This window comes from Dasypus novemcinctus, chromosome 27 (genome assembly GCF_030445035.2).
Source record: "Dasypus novemcinctus isolate mDasNov1 chromosome 27, mDasNov1.1.hap2, whole genome shotgun sequence".
In the NCBI taxonomy this organism is placed as follows: Eukaryota; Metazoa; Chordata; class Mammalia; order Cingulata; family Dasypodidae; genus Dasypus; species Dasypus novemcinctus.
The window spans coordinates 25,177,323-25,203,451 of NC_080699.1; the positions used below are offsets into that span (position 1 = coordinate 25,177,323).

General features: G+C 53.3%; 3 protein-coding genes across 15 annotated transcripts; 1 reads left to right on the forward strand and 2 right to left on the reverse strand.

Moving 5' to 3' along the window:
* Positions 1–158: 158 nt before the first annotated feature.
* On the forward strand, positions 159–2,824 carry TRAPPC4 (trafficking protein particle complex subunit 4). Its single transcript, XM_004456297.4, has 5 exons — positions 159–393; positions 531–705; positions 1,289–1,392; positions 2,058–2,184; positions 2,484–2,824. The coding sequence occupies exons 1-5, from the start codon at positions 219–221 to the stop codon at positions 2,560–2,562; spliced, it is 660 nt and encodes a 219-aa protein (XP_004456354.1). The 5' UTR covers positions 159–218; the 3' UTR covers positions 2,563–2,824.
* A 671-nt stretch (positions 2,825–3,495) lies between these two features.
* Positions 3,496–9,788, reverse strand: SLC37A4 (solute carrier family 37 member 4). 4 transcript variants are annotated; one of them, XM_058289440.2, is made up of 10 exons: positions 9,592–9,746; positions 8,250–8,588; positions 7,148–7,380; positions 6,582–6,825; positions 6,021–6,176; positions 5,691–5,776; positions 5,101–5,214; positions 4,847–4,912; positions 4,352–4,490; positions 3,496–4,215 (listed from the first exon to the last, which is right to left on the reverse strand). In XM_058289440.2, the coding sequence occupies exons 2-10, from the start codon at positions 8,395–8,397 to the stop codon at positions 4,049–4,051; spliced, it is 1,353 nt and encodes a 450-aa protein (XP_058145423.1). In that variant the 5' UTR covers positions 8,398–8,588; positions 9,592–9,746; the 3' UTR covers positions 3,496–4,048. The 4 variants fall into 4 exon arrangements, with proteins under 4 accessions (XP_058145423.1, XP_058145422.1, XP_071068470.1 ...); XM_058289439.2 differs by lacking the exon at positions 9,592–9,746 and adding an exon at positions 9,007–9,145; XM_071212369.1 differs by lacking the exon at positions 4,847–4,912 and having other exon boundaries at positions 9,728–9,788.
* A 2,700-nt stretch (positions 9,789–12,488) lies between these two features.
* Positions 12,489–25,761, reverse strand: HYOU1 (hypoxia up-regulated 1). 10 transcript variants are annotated; one of them, XM_058289387.1, is made up of 27 exons: positions 25,500–25,761; positions 25,046–25,088; positions 24,560–24,657; positions 24,244–24,337; positions 23,985–24,063; positions 23,677–23,831; positions 23,482–23,558; positions 22,998–23,179; positions 22,640–22,755; positions 20,533–20,725; positions 20,182–20,316; positions 19,933–20,015; positions 19,695–19,827; positions 19,331–19,518; positions 18,932–19,070; positions 17,884–17,944; positions 17,658–17,737; positions 17,112–17,297; positions 16,404–16,576; positions 16,165–16,252; positions 15,933–16,055; positions 15,617–15,750; positions 15,368–15,452; positions 14,515–14,749; positions 14,372–14,422; positions 14,043–14,099; positions 12,489–13,932 (listed from the first exon to the last, which is right to left on the reverse strand). In XM_058289387.1, exons 1-27 carry the CDS (start codon positions 25,744–25,746, stop codon positions 13,871–13,873), a joined length of 3,297 nt encoding a protein of 1,098 aa, XP_058145370.1. In that variant the 5' UTR covers positions 25,747–25,761; the 3' UTR covers positions 12,489–13,870. The 10 variants fall into 10 exon arrangements, with proteins under 10 accessions (XP_058145370.1, XP_004456350.1, XP_058145373.1 ...); XM_004456293.4 differs by having other exon boundaries at positions 25,625–25,725; XM_058289390.1 differs by having other exon boundaries at positions 14,049–14,099; positions 25,500–25,712.
* Positions 25,762–26,129: the final 368 nt, after the last annotated feature.

Genomic DNA, 26,129 nt, shown 5'->3' on the forward strand with positions numbered 1-26,129 from the left:
AAACAATCAAATATTGGTATGTCCTGGCATTAAACACGGGAAAAGAAAAGCAGAAAACAATTCAGCAAGTCCCGAGATGTGACCAAAGCCAAGCGCGCAAGCGCGGCAGGGGACGGGCGCAAGGGGCGGACCGTCGGGGGCGGGGCCTGTGACTGCAGTTCCGGGGCGGGGCCGCCGGGAAGAGACCGAACTCGCAAACACGAGCGGGCGCGGCAGCAATGGCGATTTTTAGTGTGTTTGTGGTGAACAAAGCTGGCGGCCTAATTTACCAGTTGGACAGCTACTCACCTCGAGCTGAGGCTGAAAAAACTTTCAGTTTCCCGCTCGATCTCCTGCTCAAGCTGCACGACGAGCGTGTGCTGGTTGCCTTCGGCCAGCGCGATGGCATCCGGGGTGGGCTAGCCTCGGCCCGGGGGACGGGGCCCGGTGCTGGCGAAGTGGGTGGTAGGGGAGTGGGAGACCGCGTCCCTTGGCCCCTTGGCAGATACCCCTGGCTGGAGCTTCCCTGACCCTTAACCTCACTTCTGTAGTGGGCCACGCAGTGCTGGCCATCAATGGCATGGACGTGAACGGCAAGTACACGGCAGACGGGAAAGAGGTGCTGGAGTACCTGGGCAACCCTGCGAATTATCCGGTGTCCATTCGATTCGGCCGGCCCCGCCTCACCTCCAATGAGAAACTCATGCTAGCCTCGATGTTCCACTCGTAAGTCCGCCAAGCCTTCCTAGTGTCCATTGACCTGCACTTGGCCCTTAGCCTGCCTGGATTAGTGTCCTTCTATTGTTAGAGTCTCCTAAGCGCAGCTAGTACTTAACCTTTCTCTGTCACCTCCTAAACTGTCGACTTCTTGTGTTGTGAAAAGAAAAAGAACCGATATCTAAGTTTCAGGTAATTAAGATTGTCAGCGTTTCTTCTCTGAGCTTTAATTTCCTCATCTTTAAAGTAAGGCAATTGAACAAAATGGTCTTTAAGCTCTTTTCTTGCTCTCAACTATGATATGAGATATTGTACTGAGGTACTCACCTCCACGGGGTAAGCATGGCACATATTTCCAGAATGTGCACTGTTCCCGAAGTTTTCAGTGCAATGTAAAATATATGCAAAATTCGATTGAACCTTTAAGAAATTTTGGTAATACTGCTTGTCTTTTCACATTATTGCCTCTCCAGACTGCCCCAGGCTATGAGGTTAACTCCTCTGCTGTTAGGGTCATTTCAACAGGAAAGTTTGAGAAGCCTGCCTTCCTGATAGCAGTGGGTGCATTCCCAACTTGTCCCTTTGCATACAGGCTCTTTGCCATTGGCTCCCAGCTGTCTCCTGAACAGGGCAGCTCAGGCATTGAGATGCTAGAGACAGATACATTCAAACTGCACTGCTTCCAGACACTGACAGGTATGTGGCTCCAGATGGACCAAAAGGGGTAGATGGGGCAGGGTGGGGAAAGGGTTGGCCAAAGACAGCTTTGGTAAGTAAGGACGGGGAACTCATCTTTTCCTGGGACAACTGTACAGACACATCTGTTTGTTTTGTGAGTCAAAAGCAGATATTTAATTTGAAACTGATTTTGTCCACATCACCCAATATGATCAGCCCTGGTTATCCTGTGCTCAGATAAAACTGACTTTAATGTTATTTCCTGTTGTAAGCGTTTTGGAGGGTATGTGTTGTTCCAAAATGAAATTCAAAAGCTAAATGGAAATGGCCTTTGGATCACACGTTACTGCTTCAGTCTTAATGCAGATAATTGAAAACTGCCTGAATTTGTCCCTGCCTGGCACTGTTTCTGGTGACGGGCCCCAAGACTGTTTACAGTTTAGTTACAGCTAGAACTCAGAGCCTGGTCTTTTGATCAGCTGGGTGACCATGATGAAGTCACTTCACTTCTCTGTCTCATCTACAGAGACAAAGTCCTGCCTTTCCTGCTTTATATAACAAGGATAAAATTAATCTGGGCTTGTGAAAGTACTTTTGCAAAGTTGAAAATGCTGTACAAATACACGATGACATTATTTGTTGCATTCTCTACCGTTTGGTAACCATTCTTTGCTCCTTTGCAGGGATCAAGTTTGTGGTGCTGGCAGACCCTAGGCAAGCTGGAATCGATTCCCTTCTCCGAAAGATTTATGAAATTTATTCAGACTTTGCCCTCAAGAATCCATTCTACTCCCTGGAAATGCCTATCAGGTAGGTGGCCCCACTCCCCAGATCCTGGTCTAAGCCTCCTTGCCCCTTCCCCAGCCTCTGGATACTGCCTCCCAAGTTATTTTGAAGGGTAGTAGAGTTTTACTTAAATAAAACAAAAGTGACTAGCTTTTGTTTCTTTCTCTTTTTTTTTTTTCTAACAAACTAAAGACTTTCCCTGGGGTTCATGTCCTCCTACAAGCAGAATTTCCACTGGCCCTGCCTCTACCCCTGAGATGGCTGGTGAGAGAGCCTCAGGCCTCACTCTTTTTTCTTATTTGTGCCTCCTGGGCCTGGGCTAGGTGTGAGCTGTTTGACCAGAACCTGAAGCTAGCCCTGGAGGTGGCAGAGAAGGCTGGGACTTTTGGACCTGGATCATAGGCTGAACCTGCAACGGACCCCAAAATTCTGAGCTCCTACAGCCGGAACCCTGCTGCCTCCACTCTGATGGAGATCCCATAAGCTTTGATAGGGCACCTGAAAATGGGTGACTCCTGAGCCTTAATACTGTCGTCCTCCCTCCTAAGCCTTAATACTGTTGTCCTCCCTCCTGTATATATCATGGTCCTACTTCCCATCTCAGTATAGACTTATTTGTGGAGAAGGTAGGCCCAGAAATATAATAAACATTCCTTTGGTCTCATTGTTTGCTACCCTAATTGCTGGTTTGGGGGAGAAGGCATGGGGAGGGGAGACAGGACTGGTAAGGGAATTCTGGGAACACAAGACATTATGTTCTAGTAGAAAACAAAACAATTATGTGTCAGATAAATGAAAGATCATAGGACTCAGTCAAGAGCCTTGTATCTAGTCCCAGAATTGTTACTGATTTCCTAGGGAGGGGTGGTAATAATAACAGGTGTCAAGTACTTACAGCAAGCTTTACCACTTTATCTCACATAACCTTCACCATAACCCCAGGAGATACATTCTTCTTACAGACAGGAGACTTAGCAAGGTACAAACTCCCTGTGCTTCATGGCTGGTTACTGACAGCCTACATTTGAACCCAGGCTTTCTGACTACACCATCACCATCTGACTACACCACTTATAGACTGTCTCCTTCCATCAAGTTATTTAGCCTGCCTGAAACCCAGTAGCTTCATCTCTAAAACTGAACTATACAGTGCTAAGTTGAAGGCATAGAAGGCATGACTTAAAGTGACTTAAAAGAGTCTATGCCTCATCTTTCCCATTCCAGGGAAATGGTGTCTCTTTTGGGGTGAAAGAGCAGGTGCTAAGACAGTATTTCCCAAAGAAAGCCATCTCTGGCTTATACTACCCCTTTTGAAAGGATGAGTCACTGACAGTGTTGAGTATCAAATCTAGTTTTAATATTCTATAACCAGTCTTCCTCCCCTCCCTTCCATACCCTGCACTGTACCCAGGGTGTTGGAGAAAAGAGAGAGTGATGGCCAGTTTTCTTCCCCTGAAGTCTGAGGTAATGGCAATAGCAGTCGCCAACTGCTGAGAGATCGTGGGACAGAAGTCATGGATCATTAGTGCCCTGCAGCCGCAGGAGCAGCCATCCTGTGATGGGGATGGGGTGCGAGGGGGATGGGGTGAGAGGGGAACGGGGCAGGGCCCAGGAGACTCGCCTAGTGCAGGGGTTTCCAGTTTGCCTGGCTGCAGGCAAGAGGAGCGATACAGTCCAGCATCAAGGTTACCTTTTAAATAGAGCATAGGATGGGGAACTGGGACCTCATTAGCCACTGATAACTTCCAGTGCCACCTGGGCAAGGGAGAAGGGGCAGAAAAGGAAAGTCAAAGGTCCAGGGCTAGCCAGAGCAGCCCCTCCCTCTCCTTTCCTCACCCCATCTGGGGAAAGGCCACTGGTGGGAGACACTCCAGAGGCTGCACTCTCCTCACTCAGCCTTCTTGGGCAGGCGGCCCATCTTGGTGCGGATGTTTCTTAGAAGGAAGAAGGCAACTGTGCTGGCTGCACAGATCACTTCAGCCACCCAGAAGGCTGTGCTCCAGCTGTAGTGCTTGGCAATGGTGCTGAAGGGCAACCCAGCCAGAAAGCCGCCCACTGTCAGGGAGGAGGGAAAGAGCCTGAGCCATTTGTGAGGCTAGAGCCAGGGGGCCAGCTTCAGCCTCTAGCTGGCCTATGTGCAAGGCGCACGTGGGGGTAAGGTGGAGACCAGAATCCAGAGGGTATCACTTACCATTGGCCATGAGTCCCACAATGGCATGGGAGGTACCACACAAGTTGGGAGGGGCACTCTCGTTGGCTATAACTCCAAACAAGGCAATGGGGCCATAAGAAGAGAAACCAAACACAGCACCCAACACCAGGATCCAGAGCTGCAAGGGCAGTGCAGGGTGGCTTCAGTGTCTGGGAAAGCCTCCCTACCCACCCCTGCCAGAGGAAAGAAGAGTGCTTAGTCCCCAGGAATGAATCAATAGTAAGGAGACAGTAAGTGGCCCCCACACCCTATTTCCCAATACAGTCGACAGTACAGAGCCAGAGTGAATGCCACACTGAGCTAAGCCAGTGTGTAGGCACAGGAAATAGAGATGTCCTCTCGAGAGAGTTACATGCCATTTGACCTCTCAAGAGTTACAATCCATAACAAGCTGGATTGGCTAGGGGCAGGGCAGGGGGGATAGGACAAAGGTGAGACAGACCAAGAGAAAAACCAGAGCTAAAGACAAGGCACCTCGTGCTCCGTAAAGCCTGTGAGCTCAGCGAGGGGGTGCAGAGCCGAAGTCCAGAAAGCAACATCCTAGAGGAGCAGAAGGAAGAGAAGAAAACCAGGCCCAGAGTGGAGAAGGGGAACCAAAGTAAAGAGGAGAGGGATGAGGGACAAACCAAACTGAAAAGGGAGGGCTGAGGCAGAGAAAGGACTGGGCCAGGCTGGAGCCCTGGCAGGAGACAGAGGCAATGGCCCTGGGCCAGGCCCTCCTTATTTACCTTGGGGGAGTCACTGGTCACAGTTACCCGGAAGAGGTACATGGACACGGTCATGCCAGCCATCATGAGGAGCAACAGCCCATGGCGAGGGCTCCCGTAGACAGAAGGCCCCGCCTATGGATACAGCCCCAGGTCAAGCCCGAGGAACAGGGCCAAGAACCCCCACCACTGGACCCCGCACAGTTCTTGGCCTGGGACAGCCCTCGGAGGCCATGGGACCTGCTCATGACCCTCTGAGGTCAAACTCCACAACATCCTTCCTTCACCTTGGGCAGGCTGGGGATACATGCTGAGAAACTGTACTTGATACCCCCACTGACCCACCCATTTTCCTGAGGATGTGAAGAAGCTTACACCTAGGCCAAGAGAAATCCTGGCTCTCCTTGACATTAGTTAAAATCCTTTCCCCGCAAGCCTTATCTCCACATCCCTAGGAAAGGTAAGAGTAGCCTAGGATCATTCCCACCTCTCCCAGCCTAAGCCAGCAAATGCCAACCTGTGCCCCAAGGCTCCCACCTCTCTGGCCCCTGCCCCAGCCAGGCTGGGAAGAATCAAAGGGACCCTCCTGCCTGTGCCTTCTGCCCACTCACCTTTGCCATGGCCCGGTCTGACAGGTAGCCAGCTGCGATGCTGCCTACCAGGCCCCCAACCTCCAGGGCACTCATGTAGGAGCTACCTGCGGTGGGGAGTTGTGGTGGGACGAGGGAGGGAAGGGTGGAAGGTGTTACACGTTGGGGTTGTTCAAGATTGGCTTAAACCCAGAGAGATACAGGGTCCCCACGGCTGACTGGCCACAGCTGCCTGAGTAGTGCCTGGCCTCAGGGGAAGAATGGAGGGGACACAGGTACAGGGCCAGAGTGTCCCAGCCCTGCTCTGGTTCCTACACCCTCTGCCCGCTCCTGTCCCAGCACTCGTCTTACCCACAAGGGCTGACTGGCCTTTCTCCTGGATCAGGAAGAACTGGCCCCAGTCAGTACAGCAGGTCTTCACTCCAAACACCACCAGGTAACCAGTGGAGAGCACCCACAGGTAGGGGGACAGCAGCAGCTCCTGGAGGGTGCTGTCCTGCAAGGAGCCTGGAGGTAGGAGGCCAGGCCTCAGGCGCTGCTCTTGCTGCCCCGCCTCCACGGGAGCCCCCACCATTCATTAACCAGCCTCGGGCAGAGTCCGCCAGCCCAGGCCGGGATCAGCATGAAGTGTATCCCCTCCACCCACTCCTCCACCCCCACAAGCAGCGGGAATGAAAGGAAAACTGAGGAGCAGGGCCGAGGCGCAAAGGCACCCAAACCACTTCAGGTTGGATCCTGTGCAGGCCAGAGAAGTCGGGCTCTATTGAGAGGAAGGGCCAGAATTTAACTGTTCTCAGCACTTGCTGGCTCTGCCATTTGTCTGATTTTGTTTTCTTTATGCCCCATTCCCACCCCCACCCCCGCACCTGGCAAGCAAAGGCACCCTGGTGGCCAGCCTGGGTGGGGGCTCACCCTTCTTGCCCTTGGAAGGGGTGGGGTCCAGGTTGCGGAGTCCAACATCGGCAGGTTCATTGTGGATGAGCAGGAGACAGAGGAAGGAGACAACCACGCACAGGGCCCCAGACAGGGCCAGCGTGCTGCGCCAGCTATAGCTCTGGGCGAGGACAGTCGCCAGGATGGGACCCAGGCCTCCAGCCAGGTTCATGCTGGTTGACAGGATGGCCCACCAGGTGCCAAACTGAGATGGCTCAAACCACTATGGGGCAGAGGGGGACGGAGTAGGTGCCCAGCCTGCATCCCCTGCTGGGGGTGGTTAGGTGGGGCAGACCCAGAGGATCACGTTACAAGGCAGACGAGGGGGAACTTTTACTTGGCAGGGCCAACTCCCTCATCTGCCACCTGATCCCACCACTCTCAGGCTCCTAAAATATCTAGACAAGCACTAGGAGCTGGGCTGAACTTCTGAGGAAGCTGCCCTGGCTGGGGGGTGAGGTGACAGGTAAGAAAGGGTGCTCCCACATGCCCTTCGGGTAGCCTCTATGCCAACCGACACAAGCCCTGTGGAAGCAGACGCTCACCTTCCGCAGCACCTTCCCACACGGCGGCCAGCCCAGCCCCTGTGCCAGGCCATTGAGGAACCAGAGGGCAGCGAAGACAGCTACTGTGGAGCTCCAGGAAAAGACTACGTTCACCAGGCCAACCAGGAGCAGCCCGGAAGAGAAGAGCCAGCGAGCACTCATCTGGTCAGACAGCACCCCACTCACAAACTTGCTGATGGCATAGGCTGCCGACTGGCTGCTGGTGATGAGTCCTGCAGACGAGGGGAGCAGGGAGCAGGACACCACCTGGAGTCACTGGTCACTGTTAGGGGCCAGGGCCAGGGGCACAAGAGGGTGGAGGAAGGCATGGGGTCAGGTGAATGGAGGTGCCCAGCAGGGTGACGGGTTCCTTCCAGGAGGAACTGGAGAAGCCCACGCTGGAATCCTGACACTCATTCACAGGGCCCCCGCTACTTCCCCCACCTCACCATCAGCACTAGCCCCGGGATGACCTATGACTTTTCAGCCTCTTGGAGAGTTCCAGCTGCAGCTGTCAGGGAACAAGAAGGGAGCAGGACAGGGCAGCTCCCCTTCCCTGGGATTTGCATATGCCTGATTGCCTATTTCACCCGGGATGCCAACCCTGGGGGCCTCTGCCAGTTCTGCTGCCCCACCTCTGAATGTGGGGTGCTCAGGACTAGAGTCAGGGACCTTGTTCCTCCCAAAGAGTGGCCTGCCAGGCCACACACAAGTCATTGGGCCAACTCCCCAGTGTCCAGTGCTAAAGCGTCAGAGATCAGCACTCACCCTCAGTCTTTGGGTAGAGGAACCGTACTCAGAATCCCCAAACAGACCCAGATAGACAGTGCCTGAGGGCCCGTGCAGGTCACAGGTGCACACACACGTCAGATAAGCAACCCTCCTCAGGTAAGCACAGGTGACACTCAAGAGGGCCTTCCCCAGACCCAAGCACAGATCCCAGAGCCTCTGCAGCCGGCACACGCAGACAGCCCCGCACTGTGCTGCGCACACGTACTCCACACACACCACCTGCCTGTCCACACCACGCTGCCACGAACACCCAGTGCAGCCCGCTGGTTCTGTGTCTCCAGGCCCATCACCCTGTCCTTCCAGGGCTCACCCAAATCATCCTTGTCCAGAGGGATCTCCTCCACCAATGCAGGCATGACAAAGGAGAAGGTCTTGCGGTTGAAGTAGTACAGGCTGTAGCCCCCAAACATGGCTGAGAAGATCACAGAGCGATAATAGCCGTAGCCCTGGGCCGCCATGGTGGAACGAGCAGGCCCTACAGGCCGGGACACAGAGCCTCTGACCACAGCCGCTGCTTGCAGGCTCTCAGCACCCAGATCTGCTGAGTTAGGTCTTTCCAGCTGCCGCCTCCTCCCAGCTCCCAGGCTCCCTTTATAGCCACCTTTTGACAATCATTAAGCCAGAGGCGGCTCCTGGGGAACCCAGTGTCCTGAGGGAGAAGAGAAAACAGATTACTGTCAGGCAGTGTGGGGGTGGCAGGGGGCGTCCCAGAGGGAGGCAGTGCCTTGAGCCAGGCCAGCACCCTTGCCCCCAGGGTTTCTGCCCTGCCCTCCTCTTCCCTGCCTAGCCTGTGAAAGCAGCTGTGATTAAAGGTTCAACCTAATTACTTTTGTCTGCCAAGGGCCCAAGGGAGGCAGGAGTGGGGATGGGCAGAGCTGCCCTCTCCAGCCCGGCTTCCTCGGCCACCTGCCCTCTCATTCATTCACTAAGGTCTACGCTGGGTTGTGGCCAGGCACCGCGCTAGGTACTAGATTAGTTCCTACACGCACACACAGGCATTCCTGCAGACACAAAGCCACAGAAATCCACAGCAACCCCACTTTCAAGTCTTCTAGACCTGACCTTACCCAAGGCTGAGCACACGCAGCGGGGCGTGACTAATCTTTCTTGAATGATAGTTGCAGAACTGTAAGTTGGGGCCCCGCTCAGCGCAGCCTCTGGTCCTCATGAACCTGCCGCGTCAGGGGGTCCCCCGCCAGGCCCCCTGGGGCTGCAGGGCTAAGGAACCCCACAGAGGGACTGGACGGCCCTGGGCGGGAGGGTGCTCCAGCAGGCTTCCCGGCCCCGGCGCCGTGCCCCCGCCGTCTCTGCTCGGTGGGGAGAGCAATGGGAGCGGACGGCGAGGGCGCCAGGGAGCAGAGCAGGGCCCGCAGCCTCGCCGGGGCCCTCGCCTCCGGCAGCCGAGCGGGGCCGGGCGGGCAGGGCCGGCGACTAGAAGTGGAGCAGGGGGCGAGGGGGCGGGCCCCGGGCACCTGCCCAGCCCCGGTGTCCTCACGCTACCCAGGACACCCGAGTCTGAGGCCAGGAACCGACGGGGACGCGGGGCAGAGGAGCCAGAGCGCTGCGGAGGTGCGGGGCTGGAGAACTGCACAGACGTGCGAGGGCCGCGGGCGGCGCCCCGGCCGCCCCCAGACCCAGGAATTGTCCCTTACCCCGGAAGGGGAGGCCGCGGGAACAGCGCCCGGCCGGGTGGGAAGTGGGGGTCAGCCAACAAAGAAGTCCCAAGACCTGAGACGCCCTCCAGCCCCGCCCCCGGGAGCCTCCCCTCCCCCGCACACCGCCCCCTACCTGAAACCAGGCGGGAGCTGGCCCCGGGGGGGCGGGGCGGAGCCGGCGGCGCATGCGCCCTGGGCGGGGGCGGGGTCTTCGCCGGGTTCTCTGCAGTTGGGGCGAGCTAAATCCGTCCTGGGAGGGTTAGATTTAATTTACTGGTAACCCCGGTCCTAGGATGAGGCAGCGCCCCTTAGGGGCTGAGACTACTTATGTCATTTTTTTTTCCTTCATTTTAAAATTCCTTTTGTCTTTATTAGAGAAGTTGTGAGTTTACAGAGCAATCATAGGTTGGCCCAATATATAATTTGGTAACCCCCGTGTAGCACCTAGTAGTAACAGTTTGCATTGGTGTGGAACATTTGTTATAGATGATGATAGCACTTTTTTTCTAATTGTACTATTAACTATTGTCCATGGTTTAATGATGTCGCTTAACAAATGCTTTCAACAAGAGAGTGCCTCCCACTACCAAACATACAGGATACTAAAGGCTTTGCAGGAGAAACAGTAATTTATATAAGAAATTAATAAACCCACTTTAAAATTTAGCTTGTGGCCAGACTGTGTTGGGGACAGAGATAAAACAAAATTGTCAGGATGTTTGAAGTATGGGTCCTGGAGTAAATTTGAAATTCTAATCCCAGACCCGCTAACAGTATGACCTGGGGTAATCTCTGTGAGCGCCAGTTTCTTCTATAAAAAGGGGTAATTGCAGGACCAGCCCCTTGGGTTCTTTGTGAGGACTGGATAAACTCTACAGCAAGTTACCTTACAGTAGGAGATTTAGGTAAGAGTTCTAGACAACAAGCAAGCGCTTTCACAAATCCCTCTGGAGAACTGCTGCAAGAAATTTTAAGTGCTCCAGAAGTTGACAGCAAGGACCTTTTAGGGTGGGGACGGTCATCAAGGAAAGGAGGTGGAGATGGGATAAGATGGAATTACAGTATGGCTGAAATTCTTTAATTCAACAGATATCCACTGAGTCAGATTCTAAGGTGGTTCATGCATTACGCTTTCAGGGTGATAGAGGACCAGGAAAATGATTTCCCCCTAAACCAAACCAGTCAGCTGAATCCCCCTTTTATGTTTTAGGTAAGGGGAGGCATCTAAATCCCCCCCCCCTTTTGGGGGCTGGGGTGTAATATACACACATTAAAGTACAAAAAACGCACCAATCTTAAGTGCACAGCTCAGTGATTATTTTACATGCCTATTGGCCTGAAACCACCACCCCGATTAAGATAATCTGCCTGTCATTTTATTTTGGAAATTTTCAAACCTGTAGAAAAGTTGCAAGAATACTCCTAAATAAAAATAAAAACACTAAGAATACTCCTCACCTAGAGACTCAACAAATGTTACTATTTTGCTGTTTGCCTAATCTCTCTCTATAAATGTATTTGTTCAACTATTAGAAAGCTAGTTGCTGACATCATGTAACTTCACCCTTATATATTTCGGCCTGTATCTTCCTGAAACAAGAAGACTCTCCTACATAACTGCAATGGAATTATAACACTAAGACACGAATTTGCCAATATATAGTCCATGCTTATGTCTCCAATTTTTCCAGAGATCTCCTTTAGAGCTTTTTAAAAACTCAAAATCCAATCAAGGAATATATATGTATTAGTTAGCCAAAGGGTTGCTGATGCAAAATACCAGAAACTGGATGGTTTTTATAAAGGATATTTATTTGGGGTAGGAGTTTACAGACACCAGACCATAAAGCATAAGTTCCTTCCCTTACCAAAGTCTATTTGAAACAAGATGACCAATGATTTCTGCAAGGGTTCGTGCTTCCTGGGTTCCTATGTTCCTGGGGCTTGCTTTACTCTAGGTTCAAGGTTTCTTCCTTCCTGGTGCTGACTTCCTGGGTCTTCAGCATCAAACTCTAAAATCAGAAATCCCCAACTCTGTTCTTCGCCATGCTTTTTATCTGAGTCCCCACAGACCAAGGGGTGGGGATACAACGCCTTAATCGTAACTCAATCATGCCCAGGTACTGATCAGATTACAAGCATAATCCAATATTTATTTTTGGAATTTATCAATTATATCAAACTGCTACAATATATTACATGTAGTTTTAACTCTTTGGTCTCCTAGAATGTTTAAAAATCTTTCATACTTCAATGATTTTCAAGAGTCCAGGTCGGTTGTTTTGCAGAATATCCCTCAGTATGGATTTATCCAATGATAAGGATCAAGTTACCTATATCTTGGCAGAAATACTGTAATGGTGATTCTGCACCCTTCTCAGTATATCCTATCAAGAGGCATGTGATGTTGGGGCATTTAGTTAAAATGGTGTCCACCTGATTTCTACACTGTAAAGGTACCTTGTCCTCTTTGTAATTAGTCATCTATGGGATATTTTAATATTGCATAATATGTTCTAACAATCTTTTACCCAATGGTGTTAGCATCCATTGATGATTCTTGCTTAAATTAATATGGTGGTTGGAAAATGAGCATTTCCTAATTCTATCATTCCTTATTGATTATAGTTAGTATTACTCTTCTCCCATTCTTTAAAAAAAAATTTTATCAGTGCAATTACTAGTAACAAGATTTTTAAAAAGTAAAATTACATGTTAAACAGTACAAATTTCAAGTATATAAAACAAAGTTCAAATGCTAACAATTATCTTTTGGTAGTAGTATTATAGGTAATTTAAATTTATTACTCAAACTTCTATCTTCCAAGTTTTCTAGAATAAACGATTTATGCTCAAGAAATAAACACCATGGAAAAAAATCACAGCACCAAGACTGTAGAAAAGAATATTTTATTGAAACAGTTTCTCAATTAACAGTGGAGCAAAGTACACTTTTGACTCAAACCTGTCCTACTAGCCTCAAATGCTAATGAAAAACTCAAACACACAAAAGAGGAGGGAGTAGGGACAGGACTCCTAGGTCCCATTTCTGCCAATGTGGCAAAAAAAAAAAAAAAAAAGGACAACTGGGCTCCCCCTTGCCCTGGCACTGGGGAGGCGGGCAGCCCTGGTGTCTCCTATGGGTGGAACACTGGAGGCCAGGGTCCCCAGGCATCAGTCCTGGCTGGCAAGGGGGCCACCTTCCTGGCAGAGCAATGCAAGAGAGGAAGGTCAGCCCTCACTCTCTTCATCCACCTACAAGGCCTGCCTCAGAGACACCAAAGTGGCATTTTTACATTCACACCAGGGTCTCTCCTTCCTTCCCTGGGGGTCTCGGGAGAGGGGCTCACAGTAGAAAGCACATATTGGTCAGCCCAGGGCAGGGGTTGAGGGAAAGGCTCTGTCTGGGAGGGAGGGAGGGAGGCAGGCAGGCAGGCAGGCCGGTAGTCCAAGGACCTGGTACCAGACTACTGGGAGGACAGAAATTTTGACAATGCTTGCAGGCTGCTGGCATCACATGCCAACCACTCCACAGTGCTTCCTGGATCCCGAGAGGAATGCTAGCAGGCATCCACACTTCTACCTTCCAACAAGGCAGCTGGGTTCTCTTCACTTTCTCCCTGCTTACTCCAGCCACTAGGGGGCGTAGGTGCGGGCGAGACTCCACCTAGACTGAGAGGTCAGCCGCCGCAGGTGGAAGGGCTTTTGGCAGAACCAAGGAAACCCATGGAATGAGGAGTCAGATGGGGATTGTAGGCTTTTTTAGGGAAAGACTGTAGAGGGAGGAAAGAACGTAGATAGGCACTCAGAAACCAAACCTGGCAACCAAGGCTCTGCAGACGCTGGCCCCATGGCCTCCCGCCAAGTAGGGTGGGGGAATTGATTTAGCAGTGGAAGAAGGAAGGAGGGAGAGGAGGATACTAGGGACTAGGCATCCTTCCCCTACCAGGTCTCAGTTAACCACTGATGGCCATTCTCTCACCTACCCACAGGCAAACAATGAAGATTATTATAATAGTGATTTTCCCCCAAATTTAGGGCCTGGATGGATAGAGAACCAGAGGGTGGGACTGAGGAAGAGAACAATTTCAGTTTTAACCACAGAACTACTCCAGAAGGTGAGCTGTCCCTTCCTTTCCCTTCTCCACATCTCCAACCACAGATGAGAGAGAAGGACCTTGAGCCCCCGAGGGCGGCCCACCCCCTCCCCCCACCCTCGGTGTTTAATAAATAGAGGTGGTGAGAGAAGGGGGTGGAAGGAAGGGGGAGGCGGGGGTTATAGTTCATCATTCTTCAAAGGCTGCTTCTGTCCTGCTGGCTGCTCCTTCTGCTCTGATTCTGTGGGAGAGGGTGAGAAGGAATGACACCTGGTCAAACACAGGCCTTGGTTCTCTACACGTATCTTCCCCTAGGCCCAACCAGGCTTCCCCTCACACCCGCAGCTCTACCTTCACCTGTTCCAGGACCTCCTAGCTCCAGAGGCTCAGTGTCTTCCTGTTCAGATCCTGCTTTTTGGAAGGAATAAGTTAGTCTCTGTAGAAAAAAAAAAGGGGCTAGCAAACTTTTTCTCTGAAGAGCCAGGTTTTAAGTATTTTAGGATTTGTGGGCCAAATTCGGTCTCTTTGGATATATATATATTTTCTTTTTACAACCCTTAAGTGTAAAATCCATACACAGCTCATGGGGTATACAGAAACAGCCCTGCCTGCCATAGTTTGCCAAGCCCTGGGCTACTACAATCTCCACATTCCCAACCAGTTTTCCCAACCCAACTCACCTGTCTGTACTCTCTCGGGTTCTGGAATGGGTTTTGCATCTTCAGTCTGGCCTGAAGGAAAATGGGTGCGGGATGTAGCCCCAGGAAGGGAAGGATGACTTCTCCCTGCCCGGGAGGACCTGCCACAGGCACCCTGCCCTCACCTGGCGGAGGAATGACTTTCTCTCCCTGGTCGCTGGCATTGAGGGGAGGTTCTGCCCTGGTCCCATTCTTGTCCTTGGGCCGGGGTCGGGGCTTGGCAAACTTGGCCTTATTGAGCAGATACTGCACCTCACGGTCCAGGGCCATCATCTTGGCCTCAATGTCTTTTGAGAGCAAGACGGGCTTCTCAGTGGCAGGAAGCTTGGCTTGCTCAGCCATAGTTGCGTTCTTCCAGGCCTGTAGGGTGAGACCAGAGTAGACTTCAGAGACTCAGCCATGGAGAGCTGACATCTCTGTCCCAGATGAAACAGTACCTCTAACTAGCCTCAGGTTCTTCTCTCAGACTTCCACTCTCCCATGGCCGTCAGCTCCACAGGGGTAAGCAGAATCCTCAGCCTGGCACAGGCTGCCCACAATGCAGACACCTTACTGGCTCATGACCTATTATTATGGACTAACTGCAGCTGAAGCAACCTCTTGATTATCCCCACTTTGCTCTCCACTTCTGAGCTCTGGCTCAAAAAAGGCTCCCACATGTCCAAGACTTTTTCTGCCTCACCTGACACCTATCCTGACCCTGGTCTATTTTCTGAGCCCAGCTCCTCAAAGCAGATGTCTCTAGCCTCACGGGGACTGGCTTTGTCACTCCTTCAATCCAATGACTCTTAAAGCTATTACCTTTTTTGGGGGCTAATCAGATAAGCCTCAAATGAAAACACCTCTTGCCTTCCTTGTTAAGTTCTAAGCCAGGAGGCAGAGGCTGCTGGTTCTCCATTCCTCTGCATCTCCTGTGTTGCCTGGGATGGCACTCCATGCCAGGGTAAGTGCCCCGGTAAGTGTGTATGCAGTAATTACCCAGGTCTCGTTGATGACTTTCTCTAAGGTTGTCATCTCCACCTCAGTGAAGATCTGGTCCATCTCTGGGATGAGTCGGGCTCCCCTGGAAGGCAGAGAGGAGTCAATCAGCCCCAGAGGAGGAAGGCTGGGTGACAGGGGCCTGGGCTGTGGAGCAATCAGTGCAGGACATGGAAAGCTAGTGGGGGTGATGAATTCTGTGGCCTTGAAAGGACTGGAAAAGGAAGAAAGGGCACAGGGGCTGCTCACTTGAGGAACATGCTGGAATGGTTGAGGAGACTGTCGAGGGCAGATAGCCGTTCAGGCCACTTCTTGCGCTCTTCCACCCGGAAAAACAGCCCTTGGCACAACTTTCTTAGCTCCACCAGCTTCTCCTTCAGCATCTGATGGGTTTGAGGCAGGGTCGTGGGTAGATGGGTTGAAGGGATGACAAGAGAGCCCTGGAGTCAGACCCTGCATCCTTCCTTCTGGCCTCACACCCCAGTGGTTCTCACTTTCTCTGACGATGGGAGAGGAAAGCGAGGGCTCCCATCCCCACCCTCCGTATCCTGGGAAAGCCCCTCACCACAGTGGTGGCCCCAAAGCCCTCATCCTCCAGCCAAGTGGAAGCGGCACTGAGTTTCCCAGAGATCTCCTCACGCTGCTCCTCAGTAGACACCTCCTGGTACTCGGGCTGGTATAGCTTGTCCTAAGGAGGAACACACACACACGCGGTGAGCCTGGAGGGTAGGCTCCCAGAGCCAGAGCCGCCCCGAACACAAGGCCCAGGGAGGAATGTTGCCTCCCTGCCTACCAACCTGGGTCTCGAAGATGAAAGCCTCCAAGCTGTTGGCAGCTTTCTCCCGTTCCTGCTTCTCCAGGTCTCGGAGGGTCAAGTCCTGAAGTCTGTGGAACAATGTTGAAGCAGTGACGAGGAAGCAGAGGTGTGAGACCTCAGATCCCGGGTGAGACGGCTCCCACCCCACCCCCCAAGGAGCACCATTCCACGCCCTGCCCACCCTACACGCACACGCCTGCACTGCCAGCGCTTACTTACTTCTGCATCGAGCGAGCCAGCTCATCCTCAGGCAGGTCAGGCAGGTCCAGGACAACCAGCTCCACCCCAATCTCCTCTACCATTCTCTGCTTCCGGGCAGGCTTCTGCTTCTTTTCTCCCTCAGAGGCTGGAGGGGCAGCCTCAGGCCCTGCCTCTCCCTTCTCACTTGGCTTCTGGTTGGGAAAAGGGAGGTCAGGAAAAGCTTAGGCCCTTCTACCTTCTCTACAGGGCAGGGCTCCAGGGGGTAAGAAAGAAAGGAGGGAAACGGACTTTGGCCCAGTGGTTAGGGCGTCCGTCTACCATATGGGAGGTCCGCGGTTCAAACCCTGGGCCTCCTTGACCCGTGTGGAGCTGGCCATGCGCAGTGCTGATGCGCCCAAGGAGTGCCGTGCCACGCAAGGGTGTCCCCCGCGTGGGGGAGCCCCACGCGCAAGGAGTGCGCCCGTGAGGAGAGCCACCCAGCGTGAAAAGAAAGAGCAGCCTGCCCAGGAATGGCGCCGCCCACACTTCCCGTGCCGCTGACGACAACAGAAGCGGACAAAGAAACAAGACGCAGCAAATAGACACCAAGAACAGACAACCAGGGGAGGGGGGGAGTTAAATAAATAAATAAATAAATCTTTAAAAAAAAAAAAAAGAAAGAAAGGAGATGTCTATTCCCTTAACCACTGAGTCCCCTGGCTGGCCTTTACGGTGCCCATAGCTCACCTGAGTCTCAGACTTTTCCCCGTTTTCTTTTTCTGTAGCCTTTTCTCCACTAGGGGCCGTGTCCCCTTTAGACTCAGGGGGTGGGGGCTGAGAGGTGTCCTCCACTGGGGCCTCAGCTTCCTCCTTCAGCTCTACTTGCTCCCCAGGCTCATCCTTGCTCCCCTCAGCAGGGCTCTCCTCTTCCTCCTGAAAACCAGTTAGACAGACGGATACGACAACACTCACTAGCAAAGCCCATGGATCAGGCAGGGCCTCAGCAACAGCTGAAGACCCAGCTCCGCTTCCAAAGGGCTCGCTGTTCAGGACACAGAGTGGGGTGGACAGATGACGACAGTGTGAAATGGACAGTGGGTGGTGGAGACGGCAGCACTAGCTGGACAAAGGGAGAGGAGCCTGGAGGTGAGGGTGTGGTTCACTCCTCCTGGCTGGGAGGAAAGGGGAGAGCCATCAAGTTCTAGGCAGCTGGGATGCCCACCCCAACTCCCTGCCTCAGCTGCCACTGCCTGCCCCATGTGCCAGGCTCCCGGGGCTTCACCCTGGGCTTACCTGGACAGTATCTGTACCATTCTCTTTGGCATCTGGCGTGGTACCACCTCCAAACAGGCTGGAAATGGTGTTGCCAAGTTCTAGGGGGAAGAAAGTCACACGATCCAAAAGAGGACCATAGCAGTGACTCTGCCTCCTAATCCAAGGGCAATGCCCTGTCCACCTCCCCAAAATGTACACCAGTAGTTCTCTGTCTCATGCACACACTTGCACAAGCTTATCTTACTGGTGAGAGTAGATTCCTCTTCGGGGCTGTCCTCCACCAGCGTTTCAAATACAGACTCCACCTGAAAACAGGGAATTAGAGTGAAGAAATGAAGGCCTCCCACATGCTGACTCACCTTTTCCCACCAACGCCCGCCACAGGGGAGGCCTGCTCATGCATGTGTGCACGACCCCCAGCTGTCTTATTCTGTCACCTGCCTTCTGGTAAACTCTTAGATCAAATCACCCACCCCTATTTGATTGTGAACTCTCTGGGAACAGGGTCCCAGCTCCTCTCTAACTCCCTTCCCAGAATCCCCACTTATTCACTCAATAACAGGATGGGCTATTGTTTCCCACAGTATGTTCTAAGAATATTAACTCCTAATTTATTGTCCAAAAATGGGTTCCTCAACCATTTTATATTTCCCTCTGAGCAATTTACAATGCCCCTAAGCATTTAAGGGCTTTGGGAAGGCTCACTTCAGATCCCTGGTTAGCTTTGTTTAGATCCAAGAATTCTTTGACTCAAAAACCCTTCCAGGGAAGTGGTTGTGGCTCAACTGATAGAGCGTCCGCCTACCATATGGAGGGTCCAGGGTTCAATACTCAGGGCCTCCTGACCCATGTGGCGAGCTGGCCCATGTGCAGTGCTGCCGCATGCAAGGAGTGCCGTGCCACGCAGGGGCACCCCCGTGTAGGGAAGCCCCACACACAAGGGTGCGCCCCACAAGGAGAGCCGCCCCATGTGACAAAAAAGTGCAAGCCCACCCAGGAGTGGCGCTGCACACACGGAGAGCTGACACAGCAAGATGACACAACAACAACAAAAGGGACGCAGTTTCCCAGTGCCGCCTGACGATATAAGCAGATGCAGAAGACACAGCAAATGGACACAGAAAGCAGACAACAGGGGTGGGGAGGGGGAGAGAAATAAATAAAATTTTAAAAACCCCAAAAAACAAAAATCCTTTTCATCCGTCATGCTCTTGTGGCATGTGGAACCTGCTTTGGAAGAGGCTGGTAGGGCCAGGCCAGGCCCAGCACGTAGGGCCTCCTCTTGCTCTCACCCTGTCCAGGCTCAGGACACCACTCTCGTCCAGGTTGAAGTGGGCCTTGATGCCCTTGGACTCATAGTCAGGATACTTCTTGAAGCTCTCGCCCACACCTTTTAGCTTCACTGTGGTCAGATTCTGGGAGCCGAATACCCTGGCCGGACAGGAAAGAGTTAGAGGGAATCCACCCCGCCTGTCTCCAGCTCCTGCCTCTAAGCACGAGATGGCAGGGGCCCTCCCCAATAATCCAGAAGGGTGGAGGCACTCTCCAGAGAAGATGCTCCCACCCTGGACCGCAGCCCACTTTCCCTGTTCCAGCCCTGCAGGCCCCAGGTCCTCCCTCCCTCAAGCCTCAGGTCGTTGGCAGCCACACCTCCCCTTCCCCTGCTACTCCCATCCTGCCCGCCCCCTCACCGGAGATCCTCAGGCCCCAGGAAGCCCAGGTCACCGTAGTTGATGTGGAAGTTGAAATCATGGCTGTAGCGGTTAAAGGTGATGACTTTGCGCTGAGGGTAGGGCCCCATCCGGGAGAAAAGCACCCGCTTATTGTGCTTCAGGCTGCGAACCCCAGACTCCTCCTCCACTTCTCTGGTGAACTCCACCTACACAGCAAGCAGAGAGCAGGTATGCTGGAGAGCCAGCGTAGTTCTGGGAGTAAGGATGGGTGGGGAACGTCTTTTGGCAAAAAGACAAAGAGATACACTAGAGCAGACAGGACGGGAGATCACACCTGGACAGGTAAAAAGAGCCTGTCACCTGATCAGACAGGCTCACTCACCAGGATGGGGTAGATCACTGCATCTCGGACTACAAACGGCTTCACCTTGAAGGCTTTGCTGAGTGCAGCTGCCTGGTACACTGCGCCCATAGCAGCTGCTTCATCTGCATTGATGTTCTTCCCTAGCTCCTCCCTATTAAAGGGCCAAGTTCAGCACCCAGCCACTCGGGGGCGCCCAGCCCAGACTCCCTCCCCCTCAGCCCTTCAGCCCTGGACACCCCAGGCACGATTAACTCACTTGCCCACAGCCTTCAGCAGCACGTCCTGAACTCTGGGGACCCGAGTGGCCCCACCCACCAGGATCACCTGTTCAATTTCATCCTGCAGGGGACAGGGGACATGGAATGAGGTGGGACAGCACGTAGTCAACCCTTCTCAGCAGACACTTCCCTTCAGGTATCGTTTCCTCTCTCCCACCATCTCATCACTTTCTACCTCCTGTTTCCACCCCACCCCCCTGGGCACCCCCACGCCAACGGCCCCTCACCAAACTCATTTCAGCACTCTGGAGCGCCTGCTGTACAGGCCCCGGCACCCGCTCAAATAAGTCAGCACACAGCTCCTCAAACTCCACTCGAGTCACTTTGGCCTTGAAGTCCACATCGTCCATCAGGCCCTCGATCTGGGGAAGGGTGAGGAGTGTCAGGGAACTCTCACCCGGGTCCTGCTCTCTGGGTGGGCAGGACAGAGTCTGAGGAAACAGGGCCTTGGGAGGATGGCAGAAGGACTGGGGAGGGGGCACAGGCTACGGCAGGCGCGAGTGGCCGAGTTCAGGACAGTGGGGTCCCCAGCCCTCTCTGTGGGGAAGATCTGCCCTCAGCCAGGCACACGTGGGCACCTGTGCCATGTGGTCAGCGTTGGCACTCAGGATGGTTTTGAGCCGATTAGCCTCACGCAGCAGCTTGGCCATGGCCCGGGGGTTCTCCCGCACATCCTTCGCTCTCTGGCCCTTGCGCTGCTCATTGAAAAGTCCAGCCAGGTGGTCACGCAGCCGGAGCTCCATCTCCAGGCCCCCCAGGGTGCGGTCAAACCTGTCGGACAGAGAGAGCAGGGAAGAGTGAGGAACACGTGGGATCCTTTCACCTACACAGGAGCCTCTTATCCCATATGGCACCTGCCCTTGTTTCAGGGAGTCCTGTTTACACCCAATACCCCAAATGTGCACACTGCCTTGAATTCCCCATGGCAAAGCTGACATCTTACAATGACAGGTCACAAGTCATTCGATCCATAGTATTTATTGTGCATTGTGTAGGTATTTGGCTCAGGATACAGTTATGAGTCAAAGGCAGGGGTGGAGATAGGGTCCCTGCTCTAAATGAGATTATAATCTAATAATTAACATAAAATCATAACCACATGTTATAAAAGAGAGTCAAACAATATTAATGCATATGTGTGAGATGTGAGCTATTTAGGAAGTAATGGTGTACTGAAACCAGTTGGTTGAGCTGAAGTTAACTAGGTGAAAAAAAGAAGAACGTTCTAAAAGAGGGAACAGATATGGTAAAAGCCCTGAAATGGGAGAGAATACAGTGAGTAAAGGAAGGCAAGTACAGCTAGAGCTCAAAGAGCAAGAGACCTCAGCGAGAGGGCCAAGCCGTATAAGAGGTCAGGTCTGGCCTAGATAGGCACAGCTTCACATACCAAGATAACAGTGTGGAGCCACCAAAAAGTTTTTAAAGAAATGGATTACAATCAGACTGGCATTTTGAAAAGAACCTTCTGGCTGCAATGTGGACAAAGAACTGGAGGGAAGCTGTACTGGAAATGAGAGATCTCTTTTGTAGTTCTGCAGGTAAGAAAGAGATCATGGTATGCCACACTAGTATAAAATGTTATTAACATAAAATGTTTTTAAGAGGGAAAACTGTGTGGGTGACGGGGGTGTGGAGTGTTGTATAAGAACTCTGTACTTTCTGTATGACCTCTGTAAACCTACAACTATCCTAATAAAAAATAGAGAAGTTAAATTGAAAAAAAAATTTATTAGTGACTTATATAGATCCTTCTCTATTAAGACTGTAAACTGAGGAAAGCAAGAACACCAAATGAGGATATCTGTATTCCCACTGCCTACCACTGGGTGCTCAATACATGCTAAATGAATGAATAAATGAAAAAAAGAAGGGAAGCGGACCTGGCCCAATGGATAGGGCATCTGCCTACCACATGGGAGGTCCGCAGTTCAAACCCCGGGCCTCCTTGACCCATGTGCAGCTGGCCCATGCGCAGTCCTGATGCGTGCAAGGAGTGCCCTGCCACGTAGGGGTGTCCCCCGCATAGGGGAGCCCCACGCACAAGGAGTGCGCCCCATAAGGAGAGCCGCCCAGCGCGAAAGAAAGTGCAGCCTGCCTAAGAATGGCACCGCACACACAGAGAGCTGACACAACAAGATGACGCAACAAAAAGAAACACAGATTCCCGGTGCCGCTAATAAGGATAGAAGTGGTCACAGAAGAACACACAGCGAATGGACAGAGAGAGCAGACAACTGGGGTGGGGGGAGAGGGGGAAGGGGAGAGAAATAAATAAATCCTTAATAAAATGAAAAAAAGAAAAGTAGGGGGTAATGGAAACTTGAACTTGGGTGGTAGTTGTGAAGAAAGACAGAAAAGCATGAATTCAAGAAACAAGACAATAAACGATAAATTATTTAAGAAAATTGGAAATGATAAAAGCCAAAGAAATGGCTGAATCTAACTTGCACCATATGGCTTGCAGCCTTCTGGAATTCCTCAGAGGAAGGGAAGGTACATTCAGGGCATGCCCTGCTTTTAAGTCAGCCCCAACTGTCTTCCCCCACCACCATCTTCCCTTGTTCTTGGGAGCGGCACCCAGGAGAGCACTCCTGCAGGGAGCAGGAAAGGGAGGCCCTGCTGCCCCTCCAGAGAAGGAAGCCCCACCTCAAATGTCTCAGCAGGACCCTCCCAGCTCCTACTTACCCCACTCCCCGTATCTGGAGCTGGGGCTGCATCCCTGCTTCCTTCGTCTTCACTGTCTGGTAGGTGACGATGGTGCACACGGTGCTGCCTGAGCCCATGTCATAGAACATGATATTCTGTAAAGACAAGAAAACAACTGTCACAGGAACCTCACCCACCTCTGGGGTGCCTGCCTCCAAGGAGTTGTGCCAACTCTCAACGTAAGAGCTGAACAGCTCCTACAGGGGCTGAGAGGAGGTTGCTGCTTCATCTGTCAAGGGACAACGATGCAAACGAGATGCAAAATGAGCCAAGTGGCCTCCATCCTCCTCAGAATCAGCCGCCCTGTGTGTCTGGTCAGGAGGCCACTGTGCCTCACCTGGGCCGTGTTGTTGATATCCTTCCGGCGGAAGACACCATAGCTGAGGGCAGTGGCAGTATTGTCATTGATGAGCTGCAGCACTTTGAGGCCAGCCATGTGAGCAGCCTGCAGCACAGCTCGGCGCTCAGCCTGGTTGAAGAAGGCAGGCACGGTGATTACTGCATCCTTGATGGGCTGCTCTAGAAAGGACAACAGGGCATGGTTTCACCGGCTCCATACCTCAGGCAAGGGTTTCCCAACCTCAGCACTACAGACATTTGGAGCCAGGTAACTTTTTAGGGGCTGGCCTGTGCACTGCAGGAGGCATAGTAGCATCCCTGACCTCTGTCCACTAGATGCCTGGAGGACCTTTCCCGTGTGACAACCAAACCTGTCTCTAGACATTGCCAAATGTCCCCTGGGAGTAAAACTGCCCATCTGAAGACCACTGCCTTAGACCCTGGAGAATGTGCCCTCTGCTGGCCCTACTCTGGCCACTTACCTGCAAAATCTTCAGCCAGGGAACGGGAGTAATTGAGAATCATGCCCAGCACCTCCTCAGGTGAGAACTTGAGGTGCCTGGTGGGTGGCAAGGGGGTGGGGGGTTTAGAGGCAGGAAAAGCCAGGAATAAAGGGAGGACAATCATGAACACATGCCAATGAGGAACCTGCTAGGGCTGACTTCCCAGATACTCACTGGCTAATCTGGAAGTGCACAGTCTGCCTTTGCGGGTCGAAGCCTAGCTCGTGCTCTGGGAAGCGAGCCCGGTAAAGGGCCACGTGAGGATTATCTGTCTGCTTTCCCAGTAGGTGCTGGAAGTATCGCAGTGTAGCCTTTGGATTCTTGATGGCCTGAGGTGGCGAAGGAGGAGCAGAGTATTAGGCTCCCAAGCCCACCATCGCCTCCTTCCTACATCACAGCACTGATAGGAGAACAGACTCTGGGGTCTAGCATCTCCGTTCCTCTGCCTACCATCTCTGAGAATGGGCGGGTTGTGGGCTCACCATGCTTGCTGCACTGTCTCCAAATAATCTTTCATTTTCTTTCAGGGTCACAGTCACTGGAGTCTTTCTCCGGGATTCCCTGAGGAAGAGACATTGGGCCCAGGTGCCTAAAGGGGAAGGTTGATCCACCCGGTGCACTCAGGAGCCTTGACAACTCACCTGCGACTAATCACTCAAATATCAGTCTTTTCAGCTGTGGGCACTAAAAAGAACACATACCCACCCTTTTTCCCCAGCCTGACATTGGGGCCACCCTCACTTGTTCAAGACAATTTCCATGGGCACTCCAGGCTTGACGATGGCCACCTTCATAGACTCACTGCCCAGGTCCACAGACATCACTGCCAGCGTGTCTGAAGGAGAAACAGGTTTGTCAATTAACCCCTCTTCCCCCAACTTCCTGAGATTCCTCTAATCAAAGCATAGCATGCTCCACGGAGAAAGAGCAAAAGACAAAGAAGGATCCAACAACTCAGGAGTCCAGAAGTTTCCAACTAGGGACCCACATTCCCCCTTCCCACCATTTATTATTCACTCGTTAATTTTTCTTTTGATCCCTCAACTGGGATACACACCACTCAGAGCCAACAGGTCTGCCAAGAGCACAGCCATCAAGGCCCAACAGGCTAGCCGCCTCGGTCTCTGCCTTCTGACTGTGGCTGCCATTGTGCCCCTGGGAGAGGAGAAAAACAAACAAAAACAAAAACACTTGTAACTGGATGCACTAAGTAAAGGAGACAGAACCATATCCCAGAACAGAGAAGGCTTAATCCTCATACCTTCTCTATTCTAACCCAGGGCAGAGCAGCCTCCAGTCCCTCCCCTCCTTGATGGGTACAAACCACTCTCTAATCTTATCTCCTGAAGTGCCCAAAGGCCAAGCAAAAAATTACAGGGGTCCTTGGCTCCATCCACCACGTCCCTACTAACTGAAAAGGCAGGAGGGCAACAGGAAGGAGACCAGAACCTTCCGTCTACTGCACAGGTAATAACCGCCCGCGCTGTGAGACGTCTGGGGTGCGGCCAGGGATCCCGCCCAGGGTTCAACCACCTCCCCATACCTGGAGCTTGCTGGGCCTGGACGGGAACTGAGAGTTGGTGACGCTGAGGGAGGTTGGGATGGAAGAAGGGCCTGTCTCATCCTCGGCACCCCTCCTGGCCGTCCCGCCCCGCCCCTCTTCTCCACCCCCCCTCCACCCCGCGACCCCGCTCCCCACCCAGGGGCCGTCCCAGAAAGGTTAAGGTTTCTCACCGGAGGGTATCCGGTACCCGGTGCTGGCCTCAGCCTCACCTGACCAAGGCGGCGGCTCCCATCCCCGGAAACGATTCCCGGCCCACCCACTCCGCGTGGGGGCGCCCCGGGGGTCGAGGTGCGGGGCCCCAGCGCGCCGGCGTCCGTGCGGCCCTCACTCCCGCTACCCGGCCGCCCCCGGGGCGAGCACGTTGCCTCCCCTGGGCGCCGCGGCCGCCCCCCATCCCCATCCCCATCCCCATCCCCATCCCCCACTCCGCTACCTCGGGCCTCCGCTCCTCCGGCCCCTGCTCGGGACGAACGCGGCAGCAGACGTCCCCGCCAGGCCGCCAGCGCGCCCCGCTTCCCGACTCCCCTCCTTTTGCAAACTGTTACATTAGCCACCAACCTCTGCCCGCGGCCTCGCGCACCAGCCGGCCCCGGACGCGGCGCGCGCTCATTGGAGCCTCGGCCGCCGGGACCTGCGCCGCGCGCCCGGCCCCGCCCCCGCCGCCCGGCGCGCGCTCCCATTGGGCCACGTCCTGGGCCCGCCCCCTCCGCCGCGGCCGAGGGGAGGTGCTAGGGCCGGTACTCCAGTTGCGGCGAAGCGCCGGCGGCGGCGCGGCGTTGGCACACGTCACCCGGCTGGAGTGTTGGGCTCCCGCCTCTCCAGCGCCGGCCTCCGGGCCCTTGCCGGAGGTTTTCCGGCCGCGGCGCTGGATGCTTCACTGCGGGGGCTCGAGGGTGACCGGCCCCGCCCTCGGACAGCTTCTTCCGGAGACCTGGGGAGCCCGGGCCGCGGAACGGGGACGGCGGTCTTCCCTATGCAGGCACGCGTCAGAGGCGCGCGCTGGCTGGTTGGTATCGAACTGCGCTAAGCTTTGGGCAGAGATCAGAGAATGTCTGCGCTTCAG